At 44.9% G+C, this 22,380-nt stretch overlaps 1 protein-coding gene across 1 annotated transcript in view; it reads left to right on the top strand.

The window, feature by feature from the left end:
• Positions 1-6,473: 6,473 nt before the first annotated feature.
• Positions 6,474-22,380, top strand: part of tspan1 (tetraspanin 1) — a 20,356-nt gene continuing 4,449 nt past the window's right edge. Inside the window, exons 1-4 of the mRNA XM_030434100.1 lie at positions 6,474-6,702; positions 6,983-7,045; positions 14,996-15,202; positions 17,900-17,974. Coding sequence (XP_030289960.1) covers positions 6,989-7,045; positions 14,996-15,202; positions 17,900-17,974 — 339 coding nt within the window. The 5' untranslated portion in view covers positions 6,474-6,702; positions 6,983-6,988. The remainder of the gene's footprint in view (positions 6,703-6,982; positions 7,046-14,995; positions 15,203-17,899; positions 17,975-22,380) is intronic.

Below are 22,380 nucleotides of genomic sequence, written 5' to 3'. Positions count from 1 at the left end.
GCGAGTCAATTAGCCAGCCCTTTAGTTTTGATTTATAGAGCGCGGCCCTCCTATAGCCTAATGGATTGCTGTGAATTAATATGCAATGCTTATATGTGTGTGTGTGTGTGATAAATTAAAGAGCACGAGACACAATAGAGGTCACAGAGGTACCACTTCTATACCGACGGTTTAAATCGCTGCTCCTGATTTTCATCCCTCACTTGAAGGAAAATGATCAATCTGTAACGTCGACATAATGGATTATGAACAATAATAGAGTGACTGCTGCGCTCGTTTGGCTGAAGTCTCTCCATATCGTTTTGCCATGTGGAAATAATTAGGCCGCTTCATAAAGACCGGGACCAGCGATTGTGCTGCGGCGTGAACAAAAGGCGTTATTGGATGTCAGAGCGGCGCGTCGGGAGGCGATTCATCAGCTCGTGCTTTCATTCTCTTTGTTGACTGAGGACAACAACACGGAGATTAGAGACACATCCTGCCCCGGGGGCGTGCAGAGAGAGGTCAGGACAGGTGCGAGTATATATCACCATCATCACCATCATCACCATCAGCATCATCATCACCAGCATCAGCATCAGCATCATCATCACCATCGTCTGACTTTTGTATCAAACACACTGGATGACCAGAGGCTCCATGCTGGTGGTTTATAGTTCACAGGGTCGTGAACTCTGCGGTCTCTATCAGAGAATGTCTGACAGAGGGCCACACACACACACACACACACACACACACACACACACACACACACACACGCCGGCAGTGCATCATCTGGATCAGGTGAGAAGCTTTTCATCTCCACAGTGTCAACTTTTCAGGAGATAAGTGAGAAAAACAACCCTGTTCTTTAACTTTCTGCACACACATCGTGATGAGAGTCTCTCTGGGCTCAGGGGGAATCAAAGACAAACTGTGCCGTCATGTCAGTAATTTCTGCTCTCTGAATACAAAACATTCCCTCAGATTCTGAATCTGAACTCTTGATACTGTCGTGGAATAACTGTTTTCCTAATAATGAGATAAAAACAGGGAGAGAAGTCTTCTTGACAGTCTGCAGTGTTTGAAACCAGCGAGAACGACAAATACTTATTTCATCGTCTCATCGTTCCTTCTGAGTTGTTTTCTCTTGTCTTTTCTCTCACTGTTTGACACCTGTCAATCATTCTCATATGAGTCACAACTAACCAATAATATCAGTTTCCCATGAGTCAAAAACACATGAACTAATAAGACTGTGTGTGATTTTATATAATACTTCTTCCCTCAGTTTTGTTGTTTTATTCCCAGTATTTCCCACATCAAGCCTTATTCAGACCAAACCAGGCACTCTGATGGAAACGCCAGTCCTTCCTTTTATCTAAACATGGATGGTGTGTTTGGGTTTCATCGGTACAGACAGCAGAGGGCGCCGGAAAAGAGACGCCACAGAAATACAACCTGACGTCACACTGTGAGGGCCAATCGGATAAACCGATGATCGGACTGGAAGACTAGCTCGCCATCTGAATCAAGGAAGGACATGTTGTGTTTCATCCGGTCTCGTACTCCAGTTTAAAACCTGAAATGTTTTAAAACCTGTTTTATTATTTTTAGCGAATGAGCTTATTAGTAAATGAGATAATCACTGGGGAAAGCCATGGATGTAAAATGAGACCTGGACGCAGGACAGGAGGCGGAGCGCCGTCCAGGAAAACTGCTCAGTGGTGCTTGAAGTAAAAAAAAAAAGACAGACTTCCTGCGGTATGAAAGATCTTTTGAGCTGCTGGATCCGCAGAGCGCGAGACGTCCGCCGACTGATACGTAATCGAGCAGCTCCTCGAACGTTCCAAGTTATATTGGAATGAATGCCTCAAACTCTGACAGTGAAACGAGGCATGTTGTGGGGTTGTGAAGCTAAAAACACACTTCTTTCACAAGGTGAGTTTCTGGTAAAGTATTTTTGTCACGTGATGATGTAGTTACACAGTATGGCCACTGCGTTAACTGTCTTCTTTCCTCTGGCGCTCCTCCTCGGGGCTTTGGACCAGCGAACATCATAGCACTGATAGCAGCTTCACTTCTGACGTTAAATTGCAGACTTCTTTTCTACTTCCACCTGATAATGACATTTCTCCACACTAACAGGCCACTGATTGACTGACTACAACGCTGCTGTGTTCCCTGATTTGGCGTGAATCAGACCTCAGCTTAAAAGTCACTGCTGACATCACGTAACTGAACCTCATCAACCCAAACCTGATCAGGTAGTTTTGTTGTCTAAATCTCACCAACGTGCAATTAAATGATCGACTTTGAGTGGTTCAGCTACGAGGACGTGTTGGTTGAGATTAGAGGAAGATCATCACGATGGTTGAGTAATAATATTAAAAATAATGAGATTATTAGGAATAAAACATCGTAATCAAGCCCCGGTTCCTCCGTCAGCGTCACCACAGGGTTTGTCGGTTCCACCCGGCGGCCCCGAGGCGTCTCTGCTCGACCTCTGATGTGACCCCGTGTGACCCGTCATGATGGGCTGCGTGTCGATGGTGTCAGGTGTCAGCAGCTCAATCAAACACTGATTTTCCGCTCTCACCACCGGACGTTGGCGCCAACCATGAACCGCAACGGTTCCAAATGAAATGCATCAGGGGACCGGACCTCCTCTCTGTCCGGGCTTCACTGTCACCTCCAATAAAGACAATTACAGATTCAAAGACGCTGATTCAGAAGGATGTTATTGAGGGAAATATATTGATTGTAGATTTTAGTAATTTGAGGGGATCATTTGGACTTTGAGGGTACAAATTAATTAAATAATCTTAAAAACAAACAGAATGAGAAGGTTTTCCAACGTCTGTGGAGTTACCAGAGATTTCAACGTGTCAACGACAGATGAAAGCTGCTGAGTGATGAAGTCAAACGATTCCTCATTTCCGGGCTGATTACCATGAGTCACACCAACTCTACCGAGGACCAAAGCTTTTAATGAGCATTAGGACCATTAAAGCTGCTGAGGACATTCTGGATGATATTATATCAACCTTAAAATCAAGTTAAAGAATGAATCAATGCTCACAGGGGACTTACAGGGTATACATGTAATGGCAGCGGCACGGCAGCAGTAGATGTATAACGGAGGCAGCTGCCCTGAGGGGCCGCTGATAATACTCAATCTAACAGACCTCATTAAGGGACCCTTGTTTTTTACCTTCTCCATCTCACCCAGGATCTCCACAGCCCGTCACTGCTTTCATCAGAGGTGATGAAAAAGCACCCGTCTAATCATTTCTTTTTCCACGCACCGCGGCGAAGGCTGTGTGTGCGTGCGTGCGCGCCGGCAGAGATTATTAACGGTTTAATGGCTAACGAAGCCTGACAGGTGCTCCTCTCGCGGAGATTAAGGACCGGCAGGTTAATGACGGTGTGGGTGAGATTGTCATAACTCACAATAAGGCCATTAAAGTGATATTACTGAGAAAGACTTCAGCTGATAAGAGCTCAACTCTCCAACAAGGTGGCATTGGGCGGAGAGCTCCTGCCATTTTTCACAGAGTTTTCTCCCCCTCGCCTGCAGCTCAGTGTAAATGGACTCCGACTCAAAGAGGAAACAAGTGATGAGACAAAGGAAGACACTGCGAGCACCCGCTGCTCCGATCAGCCATAAAACACCGGCGTAAGGATGCAGAAACACTGTCAGCACCACAACAACAACATCTGTTATTAAATATTTAGTTCAAGCTTCAGATTTATTCCATTTCTTCAATCTATTATATGTCTTTAAAATGTGGCTGCTGCATTGACGGCATCGTGAGAAGATGACGACAAAAACATCAACAACAACAAAATGAATAACTCAGCATTTTGTTCTAGTTGTTCCTTCTTGTCTTTGTGGCTGCAGGACAAAGAGAAACATTCCTCCACTCTCAGAAACACCATCACCAGTTGAAGCTGCAGGACAACAATGAGGAGAGCAGCTCTGCAGTTCACTACTCCCCTCTGGTGGCCGGCAGACGTCGCTGCAGCGCTCAGCAGCCACAGGAACAAAGGAAAGAGGCATGAACAATAGAGTCGACCACAGAGAGCAGAGCTGGAGGTCCAGAGTGGTTTCCTCCTCCTCCTCCTCCTCCTCCTCCTCCTCCTCCTGCTCTGCTGATCATACGAGCGCCTGATTTACTGAAACATCGTCTGTTGTTTTATCCTCCTGAACTGCACTTATCGTTATGTGTTTATTACCAATAATCAAACTGAATCATGAAACGGGAACAACAACAAACACACTGATAATTAATCCAAACTCTGCAGTTCTACGTAGCTATTTAGCCTCTTTCAGCGTGTTGTTTTGGCAGCGTAATCTCTGAACAGTCAGTAGCAGCTGGTGAGGACGGAGGAACATCTAGAACAATCGGTGGAGACCAAACTGGAGCTTAAAGAGAATGAATACTAGACTTTAATCTCCTCTTTAGTTACTGTACAATGTCTTTAGTTAAATGTTTTGTTGAGTGGTGTACTGACAAAAGTTTTCAACAATGTTCTAAACTTGGAGAAAATACTAGGGCTGTTAAACGATTCATTTTTTTAATCTCAATTTTCTTGGGCACATTTCTTTCTGTTCTAAATGTACCTTATTGTATTTTTTTCATGTTCTTAATACATTTAACATAAGAAAGGGCAAATATGCTTGCTTTATGAAAATGTTTATTCAACACTTCAAATCATGCAGGAAAATAAAAGGCTCAGTAAATATCCCCTGGAGATCAAAACATGGTGATGTCAGCTTCTGGCGGGGCGGTGGGCTCTCTGCATCTGCCGTGTGTTTGGCTACAAATGATATCTGAGACTCGACGTACTTCAATGGTAACTCATTTCATGTCGACAGTACGTGCAGTATACAGTATAACTTTTGTCCTATCGACCGAACCATCTGGCAGTGAAAATGAATTTGCCGTTCATAAGTCCCTTCTCCATTTACTTTCACTTTCGCTTTTCAGTCCACCGTGTTTTTCCTGAACGCCAACCCTGCTTCTTCTTCTTCTGATTCCCTTTCTTATTCTTCTGCCGCCCTCTGGATCAAGACTACAGGTGCCACCGACAGCCGTAAATCAAACAATGCGCATTTCTATTATTTATTTTTTTTAATACCGAGCGTTAATCGCGTGTTAAAAAAATTAACGGCGTTAAGAGGATGTTGCGTTAACAAGTTATTAAGCCCTAGAAAATACACAATTAACTGAAGGTAAAGGTGTGTTTCATTTGTCTGTCGCTCTCAGGAGAACGTCAGGAGTGAGGAAGGAAGTCGGCGAGCGTGACCGTACAGCTTTTATTTGATTGGGAGACCCCTAGTGGCAGAAATGACATATTGCAAAGCGACATCTGTCAAGCCTTCCATGGTTTCATGGTGATGTTTGAGGCAGACGTCCTGCAGGAGACACAAGATTTTCAGCTCTAACAAGCTCGCTGATTTAGCAAATGTTGACTGAAAACACTGTTTAGACTTTTTCACAGCCAAAAGTTTTAAAATTTGAATCCTGTATAAGAGATGACACATGTGATGGCTGAATATTGTGGGAGGAGACTCGACTACATGTCATGCAGAAGTCCCGAGGTGATTTCTAATGGTCCCTGTTTTCCAGCGAGGTTGTGACATTGAATGCAGCACACAAGAAAGTATGTTGACCTCATGAATATTTCACATTACTTACCATAAAGGTGAGTTTCTTCTGCATCCTTAAACTTTAAGAGGCATTTAAAGGAACACTGAGAGTTTAAAATGCTGATTTTCTAAGATAAAAACAAGCGAGTAGCTCTGAACGATCTGGGAGGGAAAAATCTAACTTTGATTTTCACTGTGTCTCATTTCATTTCAGCTTTTTTTGTTGCTCGTCTGTCTCTTCGATACTACTTATATCAGTGAAGTTCCACCTTTCCTGCCACAACACAAATCTAAAGTTTCACTTGGAGTTTCACGCGTTGCTGTTGGACGGAATTTACTGCATGTTGATGCTGACAAACTGAACATGCACTGATTTAACGTCACCTCAGAGGTGACGTTAAATCAGTGCATGTTCAGTTTGTCAGCATCAACATGAAAGGAACAAAAGCAGCTCTACAAGCCTGCGTGACAAAATGTGAGTTAGTATGAGAGACAAAGTGAACGGCTTCACTGCAGACGTGACACACCTGTCAGGATCGTCCTATGACTTCATCTTTTAGCGATGTTATGCAACATATCACATCACCTCTCGCTCTTCATACGACTCTCCTGTCTCAGGTTTGGAGGATTATTTTAGTCTTTTCAGAGTCTGACAGCTCTCTGGGAGAGACACCGAAGACGTCCATCTTTCCACACCTCAAATCCCCGAAGAGGCGATGGTGTGCTGTGAATGTGTGTCAGCGTGTACCTGCAGGGGTCAGAGCTGCCACTCGAGCCTCTCTCCACCTGAACAACATCCACCTGTATCCTCCGGGACCACACCCAGTGCTCGGCTCACGCCCCCCCAACTCAGAAAGCCCGAGGAAAAGCACTCACCACACAGATCTATTCAGACGGAGTCATCTCTGCACTCACACCTGACACACCTGAGCCACAGGAAGACACTTTTTAAATGTTCTGACGCTTCTTTAAGATCAGTTTGACGCTCCAGAACCCCGAACAGAAGCTTCTGAACCGGTTTAAACCCGCTCTGCTTTGGATATACAGAAATATTATCACACTAAAGGGTAAGATTTGTGTTGTCTGTGGCTTTAATGTCTCTGCAACACGCAAACACTCCTTCATAATGTGGCTTCCTGCTCGTATAGATCTCCCATTAACACATATCTCTGCTGCTTCTCACAGCTGTGCGTTATCATTAAGACGCATTGTCAGCCAAGTAATTTTCACAGTAATTTTTCTGGGATGTGAGCTGGATGTAATAGCACGGCGTGTGTGTGTGTGTGTGTGTGTGTGTTGGCTGATGAAAGACGAAATGCTATAATTTATCTTCTCCTTTTATTACAGATTAAAATGGGCTGCTTCACATTCGTCAAATTGATGATGGTCTTGTTCAACTTGCTTATCTTTGTGAGTATGTTTCCTCTTTGATTGGATGCTGGTGTGTGTGTGTGTGTGTGTGTGTGTGTGTGTGTGTGGAGGAGGCTGACGAGGAGGAGGAGGAGGGGGACGTTTTATTGATCGTATGAAGTCGTTACGTGAAAAGTACAAACAACAGCTCCGACACCACGCGGAGGAAATCGCTCCACGCCGTCCGTCGATGCAAACAGAGACGTTACATAAACATTTCAGATCAGTGAGCTGGAAGTCCTAAATGATGCTCCTCTCTCCTCCACGTTCTCCCCACCGTGGCAATTTTCATCTCATTAACTTCAAAGGCTCTAATTTTGCCTCCCACATCTTCGGCTTAATGTTGATAACTAATGTGGTTTGTGAAATGGAGAGAAACTTTGGCATGGGTAAGCTGAATCCGCCTGCCGCGTCGGGCCCACCTGGACTCCCGCTGTCACAGATGAAGCTCCCAGCACAAGTCATCATTTTCCCCACATTTCCCATTTCTGCCCGAGTGCCACCGCTTGATAAATCTGATGCAGCAGCTCTAAAAGTCACAGCGGCACACTGATTATGATGTCCCTCCGTTTTGAAATGTTAGCCAGCGGAGCAGAATGATAAAATGATTCTCTGCAGCTCGTAAAGGCGACGCTGCTAATGCAAACGCCGCGTAGCTGCATTTCAAGTTCGCTGTCCAAACTTTGTCGTCTCCTCTTCATCAGAGGAGTCATCGAGTCATTGTTTGAGGGGAAAATCTATATATACATATAAAAATCAGTAAGTTTATAGATTGACAGCATCATATTCTTACTTTTGATTCTGCTCACCTTCAACCCAAACACACCAACAATAACAGATTTCAGTGTTTTCGTGTCGACGACAGCTTATTTTCCTTTGACCTCAATCAGTCTGCAGGAGCTTCACCTCCAACCACAGCTCACCACCAGACCAGAGAATTTACACATGTCAGGTTTCACTCAGTCACAGCTGAGAAAGAGAGACATGACGCTTTACAGTGAAACTGTCACCAAAAAGCAACCGAGGCTTTATTTGTGATTGAATATGAGTCAAGCCTTCGTATAAACGCATAAATATGACGAAAGAGGCACTTTTGAGATTTACCGTATTTTAGTTTTTCAGGTCAAACTCATTTTCAATGGGAGTGCTACGGGCACTTTTACGATAGCATCAAAATCTCTCTGTTTAAAACAGTAAGAAGTCTCGACACAACATGAAACTTTGCTGGTAGTATCACCAGGGTCTCTACACATGAACACGAGCATTGAGAACATTGTTTGTGTACACAGAGTTTACTAAAAAGAAGGTTTTTGAACAACTCATGTTAGCAGTAGCTTGTTCCGCTCGCCGCTGTCATGTTAGGTCGCACTCGGGGATCGACACTTTCTGTCTGCCATGACGGCGGCGATTTTGATGCTATCGTAAAAGTGCCCGTAGCACTCCCATTGAAAATTAGCTTGACCCTATAACGAAATTACAGTAAATCTTAAAAGTGCCTCTTTCATCGTAATTATGCTTTTACATGAAGGTTTGACTCGGGTACATTCAAAAATAAAGCCTTAGTTGCTTTTTGGCGAGAGTTTTGCTTTAACTAGAGATAACATTCATTTACTTCATTAAAAGAAAAAATGACCTGAAGGAGAACAAAAAGAAATGTACACCGAGCCTGTGGTGCATTTTGTAGAGCTTCATGTGTCGGCTTTGTTTGTTGACCCACTAATCCGTCCACAGAAGAAGACGTGACGGCTTCAGCCTCGTCTTCTCAACAGACAGACAGTTTGGTCCTGATTAAATCCTTAAGTTCAAGTATAAATCTGAGGACAGTTGAGTCAAGTGGAGATCAACATTAGTACAAGTTGTGCAGTGAATTGTTCCTAAATAAAACATATTTCTTGTAGAGTTTGTAAGTAAACAGCTTCTTGTTTCAGTTTCAGGTGTGTCTGTTCTCTGTTGTCTGGTTTTGGTTTGCTGTGTTTTCTGGACCTGATCTAAATGCTTTGGACACTGAAAGTGTCTGGACGCGTGCAGATCCGCGGGCCCAGTGTCGAGACTTAATCAGATTGTCCGCTCTCGGTAATATGACCATGAAGATGGGTTTCGGAGTCAGCTGACATCTTTCTCATTCCAGCCCTCTCAAAGAGAACCAATTCCATTTCAATTGGTGTGGGACGGACCCGTTCTCCCTCCTGCTCCCCCTGTATCTTTCTATCTCGTCCCTCCTCTCACCTCCCCCTCTCTGGAGGCCGTGGCCTCCTTTCCTGCAGCCGGTTTTTCATCCCCTCTCCTGCGACTCTAATAGGTTATATTTCCCATCTCCATAGACGGGACCTGCTTCTTGTTTCCCTCGTTCTCTCTGAAAAACCTGATTTACTTTTAGTCCTTTTGCTGTGCGGATGTTCAACCTACATTCACCTGCATATGGCACTCTGTTAAATGGATTAACCATCTTAAAAAAAAGACAGCATGCCAGCTATAATTATACCTGGTGAGGGATGATGGTGGCACACATGGAGTTAGAGGGGGAATATGCTTGTCGTATCACATTTAGCTAACGGTGCGATGATGACACCGAACAGGTTCAGGAGACGAGGAAAGTGAAAGCTGGAGAGAGGCAGGAGGAATGAAGGAGGGTAAAAAATAGACAGGACGAGGTAGAGAAAGGTAGAGACAAAGAGAAGAGGGGGGAGATGATTCCCACGTGGGAGACGTCAGAGTCTGACAGGAGATGTGGAGTGTCGGGGCCTGATGGGGAGCCGAGGGGCCCCTGACTGCCGAGAGTCTGATGGAGCCTGACAGACAATATCAGGTTTCAAACATGGTTTCTGCAGAGGAGGCGGAAAGAAGAAATCACTCAGTGTGAGTGCAGGGTGGAATACAGGGGGGACGGAGGAGGATAAAAGGGTGGAAGAGAAGAAGGAGGGAAGGTCGGAGGTGGAGGGATGAGGAGGGAGAGGAAGGAGGAGGGAGAGGAGAGATAATGACGGAGGGATCAGGTGATTTCCAGAACGTAATGTGAAACATGTGACACACTTCTGGTTTTGTTTGCTTTGAGCAGGTTTAACAGGATTCAATCAGTAGAGTTCTATAAAGGCACCCGAGGACACGTCTTATTTTTAGACTCATTGTTATTTCTCCTTTTTCAAATCGGCATAATTCCTCATTTCATCATAACACTCCTCATGTGTTCCAATCCTGACCTGTGTTCTTTATTCATTTAGAGTAATGAGGTAAAAAGGTAACAACATCGTAATCAATATGACTGTGACCTCGACTGTCTGCACACGTTTTGAATTTTAAACCATCCCTGAACCTAAAAAAAAACACAATCCTTTTTCCTAAAGTACCTTAAACGTAGCTTAAAGGAACATTTACCCAAGAATGTAAATGCAGTCCTCCTCTCCTCCTCCTGATGATATAAAGTCCTCCTCTCCTCCTCCTGATGATATAAAGTCCTCCTCTCCTCCTCCTGATGATATAAAGTCCTCCTCTCCTCCTCCTGATGATATAAAGTCCTCCTCTCCTCCTCCTGATGATATAAAGTCCTCCTCTCCTCCTCCTGATGATATAAAGTCCTCCTCTCCTCCTCCTGATGATATAAAGTCCTCCTCTCCTCCTCCTGATGATATAAGTCCTCCTCTCCTCCTGATGATATAAAGTCCTCCTCTCCTCCTCCTGATGATATAAAGTCCTCCTCTCCTCCTCCTGATGATATAAAGTCCTCCTCTCCTCCTCCTGATGATATAAAGTCCTCCTCTCCTCCTCCTGATGATATAAAGTCCTCCTCTCCTCCTCCTGATGATATAAAGTCCTCTCCTCCTCCTGATGATATAAAGTCCTCTCTCCTCCTCCTGAGGATATAAGTCCTCCTCTCCTCCTCCTGATGATATAAAGTCCTCCTCTCCTCCTCCTGATGATATAAAGTCCTCCTCTCCTCCTCCTGATGATATAAAGTCCTCCTCTCCTCCTCCTGATGATATAAAGTCCTCCTCTCCTCCTCCTGATGATATAAAGTCCTCCTCTCCTCCTCCTGATGATATAAAGTCCTCCTCTCCTCCTCCTGATGATATAAAGTCCTCCTCTCCTCCTGATGATATAAAGTCCTCCTCTTCCTCCTGATGATATAAAGTCCTCCTCTCCTCCTGATGATATAAAGTCCTCCTCTCCTCCTCCTGATGATATAAAGTCCTCCTCTCCTCCTGATGATAGGTTTAACAGGATTCAATCAGTAGAGTTCTATAAAGGCACCCGAGGACACGTCTTATTTTAGACTCATTGTTATTTCTCCTTTTTCAAATCGGCATAATTCCTCATTTCATCATAACACTCCTCATGTGTTCCAATCCTGACCTGTGTTCTTTATTCATTTAGAGTAATGAGGTAAAAAGGTAACAACATCGTAATCAATATGACTGTGACCTCGACTGTCTGCACACGTTTTGAATTTTAAACCATCCCTGAACCTAAAAAAAAACACAATCCTTTTTCCTAAAGTACCTTAAACGTAGCTTAAAGGAACATTTACCCAAGAATGTAAATGCAGTCCTCCTCTCCTCCTCCTGATGATATAAAGTCCTCCTCTCCTCCTCCTGATGATATAAAGTCCTCCTCTCCTCCTCCTGATGATATAAAGTCCTCCTCTCCTCCTCCTGATGATATAAAGTCCTCCTCTCCTCCTCCTGATGATATAAAGTCCTCCTCTCCTCCTCCTGATGATATAAAGTCCTCCTCTCCTCCTCCTGATGATATAAAGTCCTCCTCTCCTCCTCCTGATGATATAAAGTCCTCCTCTCCTCCTCCTGATGATATAAAGTCCTCCTCTCCTCCTCCTGATGATATAAAGTCCTCCTCTCCTCCTCCTGATGATATAAAGTCCTCCTCTCCTCCTCCTGATGATATAAAGTCCTCCTCTCCTCCTGATGATATAAAGTCCTCCTCTCCTCCTGATGATATAAAGTCCTCCTCTCCTCCTCCTGATGATATAAAGTCCTCCTCTCCTCCTCCTGAGGATATAAAGTCAGGTGAAGTGTCGTAGTCCACAGAACAGTTCTGGAGCTTCACAGTAAAACAGAGTTGCAGCATTAATGTTAGTGTAAATAATGTCCAGTTTGTTGTTCTGTGCATTCAGTCAGTCAGTCAGAACTTCTGCCTACATGTTTGGTGTTTTGTCCTTGTTGTCACTTATTCCCCAGTTAAACTGATGATATAAAGTCCTCCTCTCCTCCTCCTGATGATATAAAGTCCTCCTCTCCTCCTGATGATATAAAGTCCTCCTCTCCTCCTCCTGATGATATAAAGTCCTCCTCTCCTCCTCCTGAGGATATAAGTCCTCCTCTCCTCCTCCTGATGATATAAAGTCCTCCTCTCCTCCTCCTGATGATATAAAGTCCTCCTCTCCTCCTCCTGATGATATAAAGTCCTCCTCTCCTCCTGATGATATAAAGTCCTCCTCTCCTCCTCCTGATGATATAAAGTCCTCCTCTCCTCCTCCTGATGATATAAAGTCCTCCTCTCCTCCTCCTGATGATATAAAGTCCTCCTCTCCTCCTCCTGATGATATAAAGTCCTCCTCTCCTCCTGATGATATAAAAGTCCTCCTCTCCTCCTCCTGATGATATAAAGTCCTCCTCTCCTCCTCCTGATGATATAAAGTCCTCCTCTCCTCTCCTCCTGATGATATAAAGTCCTCCTCTCCTCTCCTCCTGATGATATAAAGTCCTCCTCTCCTCCTCCTGATGATATAAAGTCCTCCTCTCCTCCTCCTGATGATATAAAGTCCTCCTCCTCTCCTCCTGATGATATAAAGTCCTCCTCTCCTCCTCCTGATGATATAAAGTCCTCCTCTCCTCCTGATGATATAAAGTCCTCCTCTCCTCCTGATGATATAAAGTCCTCCTCTCCTCTCCTGATGATATAAAGTCCTCCTCTCCTCCTCCTGATGATATAAAGTCCTCCTCTCCTCCTCCGGATGATATAAAGTCCTCCTCTCCTCCTCCTGATGATATAAAGTCCTCCCTCTCCTCCTGATGATATAAAGTCCTCCTCTCCTCCTGATGATATAAAGTCCTCCTCTCCCTCCTGATGATATAAAGTCCTCCTCTCCTCCTCCTGATGATATAAAGTCCTCCTCTCCTCCTCCTGATGATATAAAGTCCTCCTCTCCTCCTCCTGATGATATAAGTCCTCCTCTCCTCCTCCTGAGGATATAAAGTCCTCCTCTCCTCCTCCTGATGATATAAAGTCCTCCTCTCCTCCTCCTGATGATATAAAGTCCTCCTCTCCTCCTCCTGATGATATAAAGTCCTCCTCCTCGCTCCTTCCTCCCCTGAGGATATAAAGTCCTCCTCTCCTCCTCCTGAGGATATAAAGTCCTCCTCTCCTCCTCCTGATGATATAAGGTCCTCCTCTCCTCCTCCTGATGATATAAAGTCCTCCTCTCCTCCTCCTGATGATATAAGGTCCTCCTCCCTCCTCCTGAGGATATAAAGTCCTCCTCTCCTCCTCCTGATGATATAAAGTCCTCCTCTCCTCCTCCTGAGGATATAAAGTCCTCCTCTCCTCCTCCTGATGATATAAAGTCCTCCTCTCCTCCTCCTGATGATATAAAGTCCTCCTCTCCTCCTCCTGATGATATAAAAGTCCTCCTCTCCTCCTCCTGATGATATAAAGTCCTCCTCTCCTCCTCCTGATGATATAAAGTCCTCCTCTCCTCCTCCTGATGATATAAAGTCCTCCTCTCCTCCTCCTGATGATATAAAGTCCTCCTCTCCTCCTCCTGATGATATAAAGTCCTTCCTCTCCTCCTCCTGAGGATATAAAGTCCTCCTCTCCTCCTCCTGATGATATAAAGTCCCTCTCCTCTCCTGATGATATAAAGTCCTCCTCTCCTCCTCCTGATGATATAAAGTCCTCCTCTCCTCCTCCTGATGATATAAAGTCCTCCTCTCCTCCTGATGATATAAAGTCCTCCTCTCTCTCCTGATGATATAAAGTCCTCCTCTCCTCCTCCTGATGATATAAAGTCCTCCTCTCCTCCTCCTGAGGATATAAAGTCCTCCTCTCCTCCTGATGATATAAAGTCCTCCTCTCCTCCTCCTGATGATATAAAGTCCTCCTCTCCTCCTCCTGAGGATATAAAGTCAGGTGAAGTGTCGTAGTCCACAGAACATTTCTGGAGCTTCACAGTAAAACAGAGTTGCAGCATTAATGTTAGTGTAAATAATGTCCAGTTTGTTGTTCTGTGCATTCAGTCAGTCAGTCAGAACTTCTGCCTACATGTTTGGTGTTTTGTCCTTGTTGTCACTTCTTCCCCAGTTAAACTTGCAGCGTTTAGTTGCAGAGCTGGAAAAAGAAAGATTCCTCTGTCTTCAGAGGACAGCGAACGTCTTCCATCTTAACGCTTCATGCTATCATCCCCCAGCCTGCGTCTGCACAGCCCCAGGCTGGTGTTATCCACTGGCACAAGATGATCACTTAATGGATTTCTGCACATTATACCTGCCTAAGATGAGCGAAGGTAAAAGTAGTCGCGGGGAAGGGCAGTCATTCCATTCAGAGAGGTAAAACGAGGCCGTGTTGTTTCTTGGCCTCGATACATAATGGGAAGCCCGGGGCAGCACCTCTCTCCGCCTCACAAAAGGCATCCTGCTCTCTGAATGGAGGCTGCGATATTGAAGTGTCATGGTGTCACAGAAAGGTAATAGTAAGAGAGGGTTAGTGATGTAAGATGGCCTCTCATTTCCAGAACCTATTACCACCTGAAGAGCTGTTGACCCCACCTGAGTGACTGCCAGTCAAACAAATGATTGACGTTTTACCCGCCATTGTTAAGTGTGGATTACATCCTCTGGAGAGCTGACTGCTGATGTTCCACTTTCATATATGAGGGGGATTTGTGTGCCGCCGACATGCATAGAAAGTATGTTGATTCTGTTTTATTGGATCCTCCTGCAGCTGGGAGGCCTGACCCTGCTGGCCATGGGGATCTGGGTGAGCGTTGACGGGGGCTCCTTTCTCAAACTGCTGGGGCCGTTCTCCAGCCAGGCCATGCAGTTCGTCAACGTGGGCTTTTTCTGCATCGCCGTCGGGGCCGTGCTGGTGCTGCTGGGGCTCCTCGGCTGCTGCGGGGCCCACAAGGAGAGCAAGTGTCTGCTGCTCACGGTAGGTGTAAGACAAACCTGAGTTTACAATGTTAATGCAGACAGATGCTAATGCTGTCGTCGTGGTTTACTTCACCAATGTGTCCACGATCTGCCTGTTCACAAACCTGGTTACATCAGAAGAACAAAAGCCACAAAATCGCATGACGGCGTCTGTGTGAATGGAAATGATGTTGGTGCAGGACAGAAATGTGTTGTCTGATGGCGTTAACAGTCTGATAACTAAACAGATCCTCAACTCAGCAAATAAAAGAGAAATGTCCGAAGATGCAACATTACACAACCAAACAACAGTAATGTGGCAACTGGTCGTGTGTTTGGCAACTGATATTAGAAAAGAAACTGCCGCAGTTATACGTAGAAAAGCCTCCTGTCCATCATCCTGTCTGTCCTCCTCTCCGTCATCCTGTCTGTCCTCCTGTCCATCATCCTGTCTGTCCTCCTGTGCATCATCCTGTCCATCATCCTGTCTGTCCTCCTCTCCGTCATCCTGTCCATCCTACTGTCCATCATCCTGTCTGTCCTCCTGTGCATCATCCTGTCCATCATCCTGTCTGTCCTCCTCTCCATCATCCTGCCCGTCCTACTGTCCATCATCCTGTCTGTCCTCCTCTCCATCATCCTGTCTGTCCTCCTGTCCATCATCCTGTCTGTCCTCCTCTCCGTCATCCTGCCCGTCCTACTGTCCATCATCCTGTCTGTCCTCCTCTCCGTCATTCTGCCCGTCCTACTGTCCATCATCCTGTCTGTCCTCCTGTCCATCATCCTGTCTGTCCACATTTCTGCCTGAATAACAGTGTCTGTTCCCGGCATTATGTGACACGGTTCACAACAAAAAAAACTTTAACTCACCACGTCTTTGTCTCCTTCCACTATTGTGTCATGTAGTTCATGAGTGATTCAGACAGGGTCCGCTGTTTATTGATGGTGATTATGTAATTATGTTATTTAGAGCAAACAATGTAACTTTGTCACTTTCGACGTGACAAACCTCAAACCAATCACTAGAATAAAGGCTGGAAATTGACGTTACTGCAAACCACAGATATGCTGCAACTTTCTTTAGATTCCATTTTCATTGTGATTGTATTTAATTAATCACTTGATTAATTTGTATTTGTGACAGCTCTGTGTTTCGGCTTGGTTTTGGCTCAGAATACCTGTTTGATCACCACAAACATGTGGAACATTGTAGAATGTCTATAAGGTACAGATGATGAGTTAATATGAACTAATCGGTGGTTTGCAGAAACATTTCATCCTGCCGACTGAGCTGCAAACCCACTGAGAATTATTCCCAGCACTGCAGCGCCACTTTTTTAGCCTTTTTTAGCTCCTTGTGTTTTTTGTTTCTGCACGTTTCCTGTCTCATATAGTTTCAGTGAATCTCAGTGATAAATCCACCGTTCACTACCTGCCTGTCACCAGCAGTAAACAGCAGCTGGTGAAGAAAGAGGAACATGTAGCGGCTAAAGAGTCAGATATCTCCCTCAGGAGGTGGTGGAGACCAAACAACGAGCAAATATTGGATTTACATTCATCTGGTGATGCATGTCCGACTCCTCCGGGATGATGATGATGATGATGTCACTCTGGATGTCTGAATGGGCGATCAGGCTCCGTGTATCTTAAAGTGGGAGAATTCTCAAGATGTCGTCCAGAAAGACTCAAGACGATAAAACTAAATAGGAAAACCATCCATGAGTGAGACGTTTCGTTCACCTGCTCATGTAAAGTGTCTCACTGCCCCTGAAGACGAGTTCAACCACTGAATGTAGAACACAAATGATCCAGTTGCTCCACATTCAGGATCTCACCCATCATCAGCACCGGCTAATATCCACATCTGCACCTCCCGCCTCATTCACATCAGCAACGCCACCAACCCACCGAGCGCTACGGTGTACATTATCATGCCCATTAACGACGGGGCTAACTACCTCTTAGTCCGCTGCAGTGAGTCTAATGAGGAGCACAGGAGGCACGTTTCCCCCCGTAGAGCCTCCATCACGTCCACATCTCCCATCCAGTTGAATGATGACGTTGCAGGACGGGCTGGTGTGAGGAACAGCTGTAATGGACCGAATACACAGAACGGATGAGCTGATGGAACGGATCATTCCGGCTCCGCGTCTCTTTATTGTCCCTCTGTGTAATCAGCCAAGCGTTATCGACAGTCTGTGATTGTAACCAACAATAACGCGTGTTAACAGCAGCCTGCATCCGCGTGTCTGTGATTACATGTATGTTTATTGAGGCTGATGTCTGAGTTCGTTGTGCAGGATTTAATTTAAATGAGGACGACTTTATCTCAAGAAATCAAACAGAAAGACAAACTCGTCTGCTTGTCATGATTTCAGCTGTGGTTCACTTAAATCCTGTTTTATTTTGAAGTTCTCTATTTTAATTTCCTCCCTTTGTCCTTTTCCTGAGGCGGCGCTGCTTCAGTTCTTAATGTAAAACGTGACCTTATCTTGTGAATCAGTCATTTTGCTGATTATTAACTGATGAATTGTTTCGTCCGTACAATGAGATGATGTAATATAACTGCTTTCACACAGTCCGCAAAAAACTGTAATTATCAACAGTAATTAGACTTTTTATTCTTGTTTTATAAAACTGCTGGACAACAGATTATTTTTTATTATTCTATGATGGTTACAAACACTGAACGTCGTCCTTTATTTCCTCCCTGCAGTTCTTCTCCGTCATCCTCATCATCTTCATCGCGGAGGTGGCAGCTGGAGTCGTGGCTCTGGCCTACTCTTCATTCGTAAGTTGCTCACATCACTTCACCTCCTCCTCCTCCTCCTCCTCCTCATCCACTCCTCCTCTTCACTCCCTTTCCTTTTGTCTCTTAATGCTCCTCGTCCCTCCCTGTGTTCCTCCGTCACCCTCTCACCTCCTCGTCCCACTCTCTGGATTTTATCTCCATGTAAATTCTCCATTATAGCCGCGGCCATCATTGAATTACTGGCTTTATGCCCGCCTCACTACATTCGGCTACTTAATGACTCCAGGATGGCCCGGGGCCGTGTGCGCTGTCTCTAACTTTGGGCAATTTATTATTCTGGAATATTGAAGCTAAAGCATTTTATATGCAAAACAGCCTATTTACATATGTGCCCCCCTCACACACACACACACACACACATGCTCCATTTCCATTTAGTGCCACATATAATAATTACAAGGATTTCAAATGAGCTATGTAAAAGGAGGTTAGTGAAGATTGGGATCCTCATAAAGAACAGAGAGAGTGGAGGGTTTCTTTTATCCAATCAGAGGACGTATCAGAGTCTCCAGGAGAGCGAGAGAGGCGATCCAACAAAGATCCGTCTGCAGGAGGAGCTGCTGAACGGAGGAGAGCGTTAAACCGGAGCGAGCAGCAGCTGCAAACATGTGAAGAAAACAGAAACTCCCTCAGAGAAATGTTTGCAGCTGATTTGTGTTCTGGACGGGTTAAAGGTCCAAAGACCCAGAGCTCCAGTATTAGACGAGCTGAGAATGAGACTCGAGAATAAATTTCCGTACGAATTGGAGCTTTAAAAAACACTCACGGGATTAAGAAGACACTACAGCCGACCAACATCAGCATGAAGCCTCAGCTGCTGATTACACACAAACTATTATTTATTTTGTTTGACACGTTTTTGGAATTGTTATGTCTCAATATCTAGATGACACATCTTCTACCTGAAATCAGATTCAAGACCAGAAGAATAAACATTGGATAATGTAAAAAATGACTGTCAGCAAACACAAAATATCAACTTCTGCTTTTTTTGAAAGAATAAAATGTTTCTATAAATGAACAAAACTCCTCTGTGAATCCAGAACGTGATGTAAGTTAAACTGAGGTGGAGAATTCAATTAAAGTCCAATTAAAAAACTCATTTAGAAAAACACATTTTGAGACAAACTGGAGTGAAATGAGTGATGATGATCGACATCACTATGAAACGTCCCCCGTTGATCACTGAGATTAAGACAATCATCTTTTCTATTACGAGTTTTTCAGAAACATTATATTTAAATATGCAAATGAGGCTGTCTAAGTAAATATGTGCTAATCTGAAGCTAAACAAATGTTTATTTTGGAGTTTTATTTCTTCATGTCGCCCCAAATCTCATAACTGAGTGCATGAAATGAGTTTATTTAGATTGCAGATTCTCCTAAACTGTAAACTCAGTCATCATCCTCTCATCACTGAAGGGAAGTCAGGTGAAGTTTTGTAGACCACCAAACATTTCTGGAGCTTCACAGTAAATCTGGGGACAACAAAACAACAACAGAAATAAAATGGCTCCTCACAGCTCGTCTGCTGTGATCAATAAGTCGACGGAGCCCCTCGAGATCCCACAGACGCTCCATTGAGCTCATAAAAAAGGGTGTAAATAGTTCTTTTCATACCAATTTGGGATCTCCAGACTTGGGTGACACCAGATGAGCTGTGTGGAAAGATTTAATTTCTGTTTCTCTTGTTTTATGTTTTACAAGAAGTCTGCAGCTGCTCCAGTAGTTCAGGAGGCTCACATGACCTCAGGAGCAGATAATGACTGAACGTAATCCATCCATTCATAAACGTGGCCATCCGATATGCAAATGAGGCTGTCCAATTAAATATGTGCTAATTGGAATCGATGTCCAGAACAGAAATCAAACCTGGAGGGTTAATTTGGACATTTTCTTTCCACTAGTCTGAAAAAAAAAACGAGTTCTGGACGCAGAAAAGCGAAAATATGAAAACCAGCGCAGAAGAAAAACTGTGTCGTCACCTGGACTGACTTCATAAAGTCCGGTTTGTAGGACTCGGGTCAAATGATTTCTGGTCCTGTGTGTGTTGGTGTGTGTGAGTGTGTGTGAGTGTGTGCATGTGTGCACGTGTCCTGCGAGGCTGCTGCTGCTGCTGCTGCTGAGGCAGTTTTGTTGAGATAAATCTGCCTCATCTCTCGCCTGTCACACAAAAAGCCGAGCGAACCAGGACGAGCGAGGTAAACGTGATCTGGTGAGAGGAGAGAGAGAGAGAGAGGTGTGTGAGCTGTTGTCTAAAGCTCAATGAAATGCAAGACATAACTCATAGATTTGTCTTCTTTAAGCAGATCATAGATTTGGTTTAGAGTCAATTTAACGCTCTGTTTGTTAGCTTTAGCATCATCTGTTCATTACAAACACAAAGGACATCGCTGGTTCCATCAGGGACGCGAGCGTGCGAGAGCAGCTGTCCATCTCCTGCTTCTGATAACACACAGTAAACACAAAGGCATCAGAATAATGAATATGGGCAATATACATCTAATATGCATATATATAGCTGCCTGTGTCAACAAGTAAGAGACAGAGGCACAGACAATGAAGGGAGACAATAAATAAAGCGTTGATCTATTCTGTTCTACTTATCTGAGGCATAAATCTGCCTTTTGGCCACCGGCCCCGCAGCTCATCTAACCAAAGAGCCAATAACCTTCAGGTGGTCGGAATAACTGAGATTTAATAAGCAATTCCAGCAGGCATTATGAGAGGCCGTCAGTGGTCGTGGTTGTTCCTCCTCCGCCGAGTGATTCGGAAGTGACCGGGTAGAGATTTATTAGCAGGGCTCATGTGGACTTCACAGCGGGCGGATGAAAATGGATGTGATGAATCTCCGCGGCCTCCGTCCACACTGAAGGAACGTGCTCTCAGATGTGATCCAGCACAGATCTGCTGCCGGCTTTAATATCTCCTATTTAAGAGAACAGATTAGCCTGAGTGTCACGTTGAGCCGCGCTAAAGATGAAATCCAATTACCTTCGCTTTAAATCTGCACCGATCAATACCAACAACGATGGAACATGGCTGCGCATGTCAAAGGTGTCAAATATGGAAAGAGTCGTCACAAGAGCACGGAGCGTTTTAGCATCTCTCAGCTCATTGTTTTGGTTGTTTTGGTCAACATGTTGGACGCTGCAGATGGATCCATGTTTTGATTTTGTCACGTTCGTGTGTTGGAAAGACGCAGATTTTATTTTGTAGGCTGTAGTCTGATTATTGGAAGGACTTCCTGAATAAAAGGGGGATTGAAACGATGATGAATAATACAGATCACTGAGGATGACGCACGCTGAGATGCATCGAGGATGGTTTTGTGTTAGGATGGTTGAATCGTGAGGTCGGTGAAGAGTCACACCTCTGATGTAAAGCAGCCAGCAGCTCCTCAGAGATAATGACCGGTCCTCTGTGTTCGGCCGTGTGATCTCCTGAATCCGACCGCCTCGAAGGGTAAAAGACAAAACACTACATGTTGACCTCTTTGTCTCCTGAGGTCAGGGTTAGCGTTAAGGTCAGGTATTTTAATTCCTGTGCTGATGACCGAACAGCAACTTACTGACGTTCAGTTCCCCCGGAAAGAAATCCTAATCTGGTGAAACAGACGGGACGATGTGAACGTGACCGAGCAGCTTCACAGTCACTTAGATATTGATCATCAGGTCACTTTTCAACAGATGTTTAACAAACAGAGAGTTGCCTCCACACAAACAGCTGGATGAGAACGTGCGTGACGCCGCCGAGCATCAGCTCCTCTCCTAACGAAGCAGCTCTCCGCCCGGCGTAATTCTCATTTATTGCTTTCCCTCTTCAGAACAATAACCAATTAGCAGCCGGCGAGTCGCTGCAGTAAACAGTATCGATTAATTATTTCAAAACCAACAATACGCTGTAAAGAGATCAATAACACGCGAGGGTGAAGATTTTGATCATGTGTGTAGACGGTGTTCACGCCGGCGTATTGATAGATGTGTTATCGCTGCCCGGCTCACTGTGCTGCACGCTGCTGCAGGCTTTGTCCTGCCTGTCCACCCTGTGTGTGTCTGTGTGTGTGTGTGTGTGTGTAGGGTCCCATATCAGTGTGTAGGCATGTGAGAGTGTGTCCGTGTGTGTGTGTGTGTGTGTAGGGTCCCATATCAGTGTGTAGGCATGTGAGAGTGTGTCCGTGTGTGTGTGTGTGTGTGTTTAGCGGGATGTGGCGAGGCGCGGGGCCGAGTGACAGTGATGAATTAGCCGGCTGGTAATAACCCTCTCTGATCTCAGCAGCTCTCACAGCTTCTTGGGGGGCACTTTTAATTGTGGCATGTATCCCAGCATCCCCTCGGGCATCTCGCACGCCTGCCCCCTTCAGTGTACACTACCTCACACACACA

Source organism: Sparus aurata, chromosome 11, assembly GCF_900880675.1.
Source record: "Sparus aurata chromosome 11, fSpaAur1.1, whole genome shotgun sequence".
Classification (NCBI taxonomy): Eukaryota; Metazoa; Chordata; class Actinopteri; order Spariformes; family Sparidae; genus Sparus; species Sparus aurata.
Note: the sequence above shows the minus strand (reverse complement) of the source record. Positions and strands in the feature narration are given on the sequence as shown.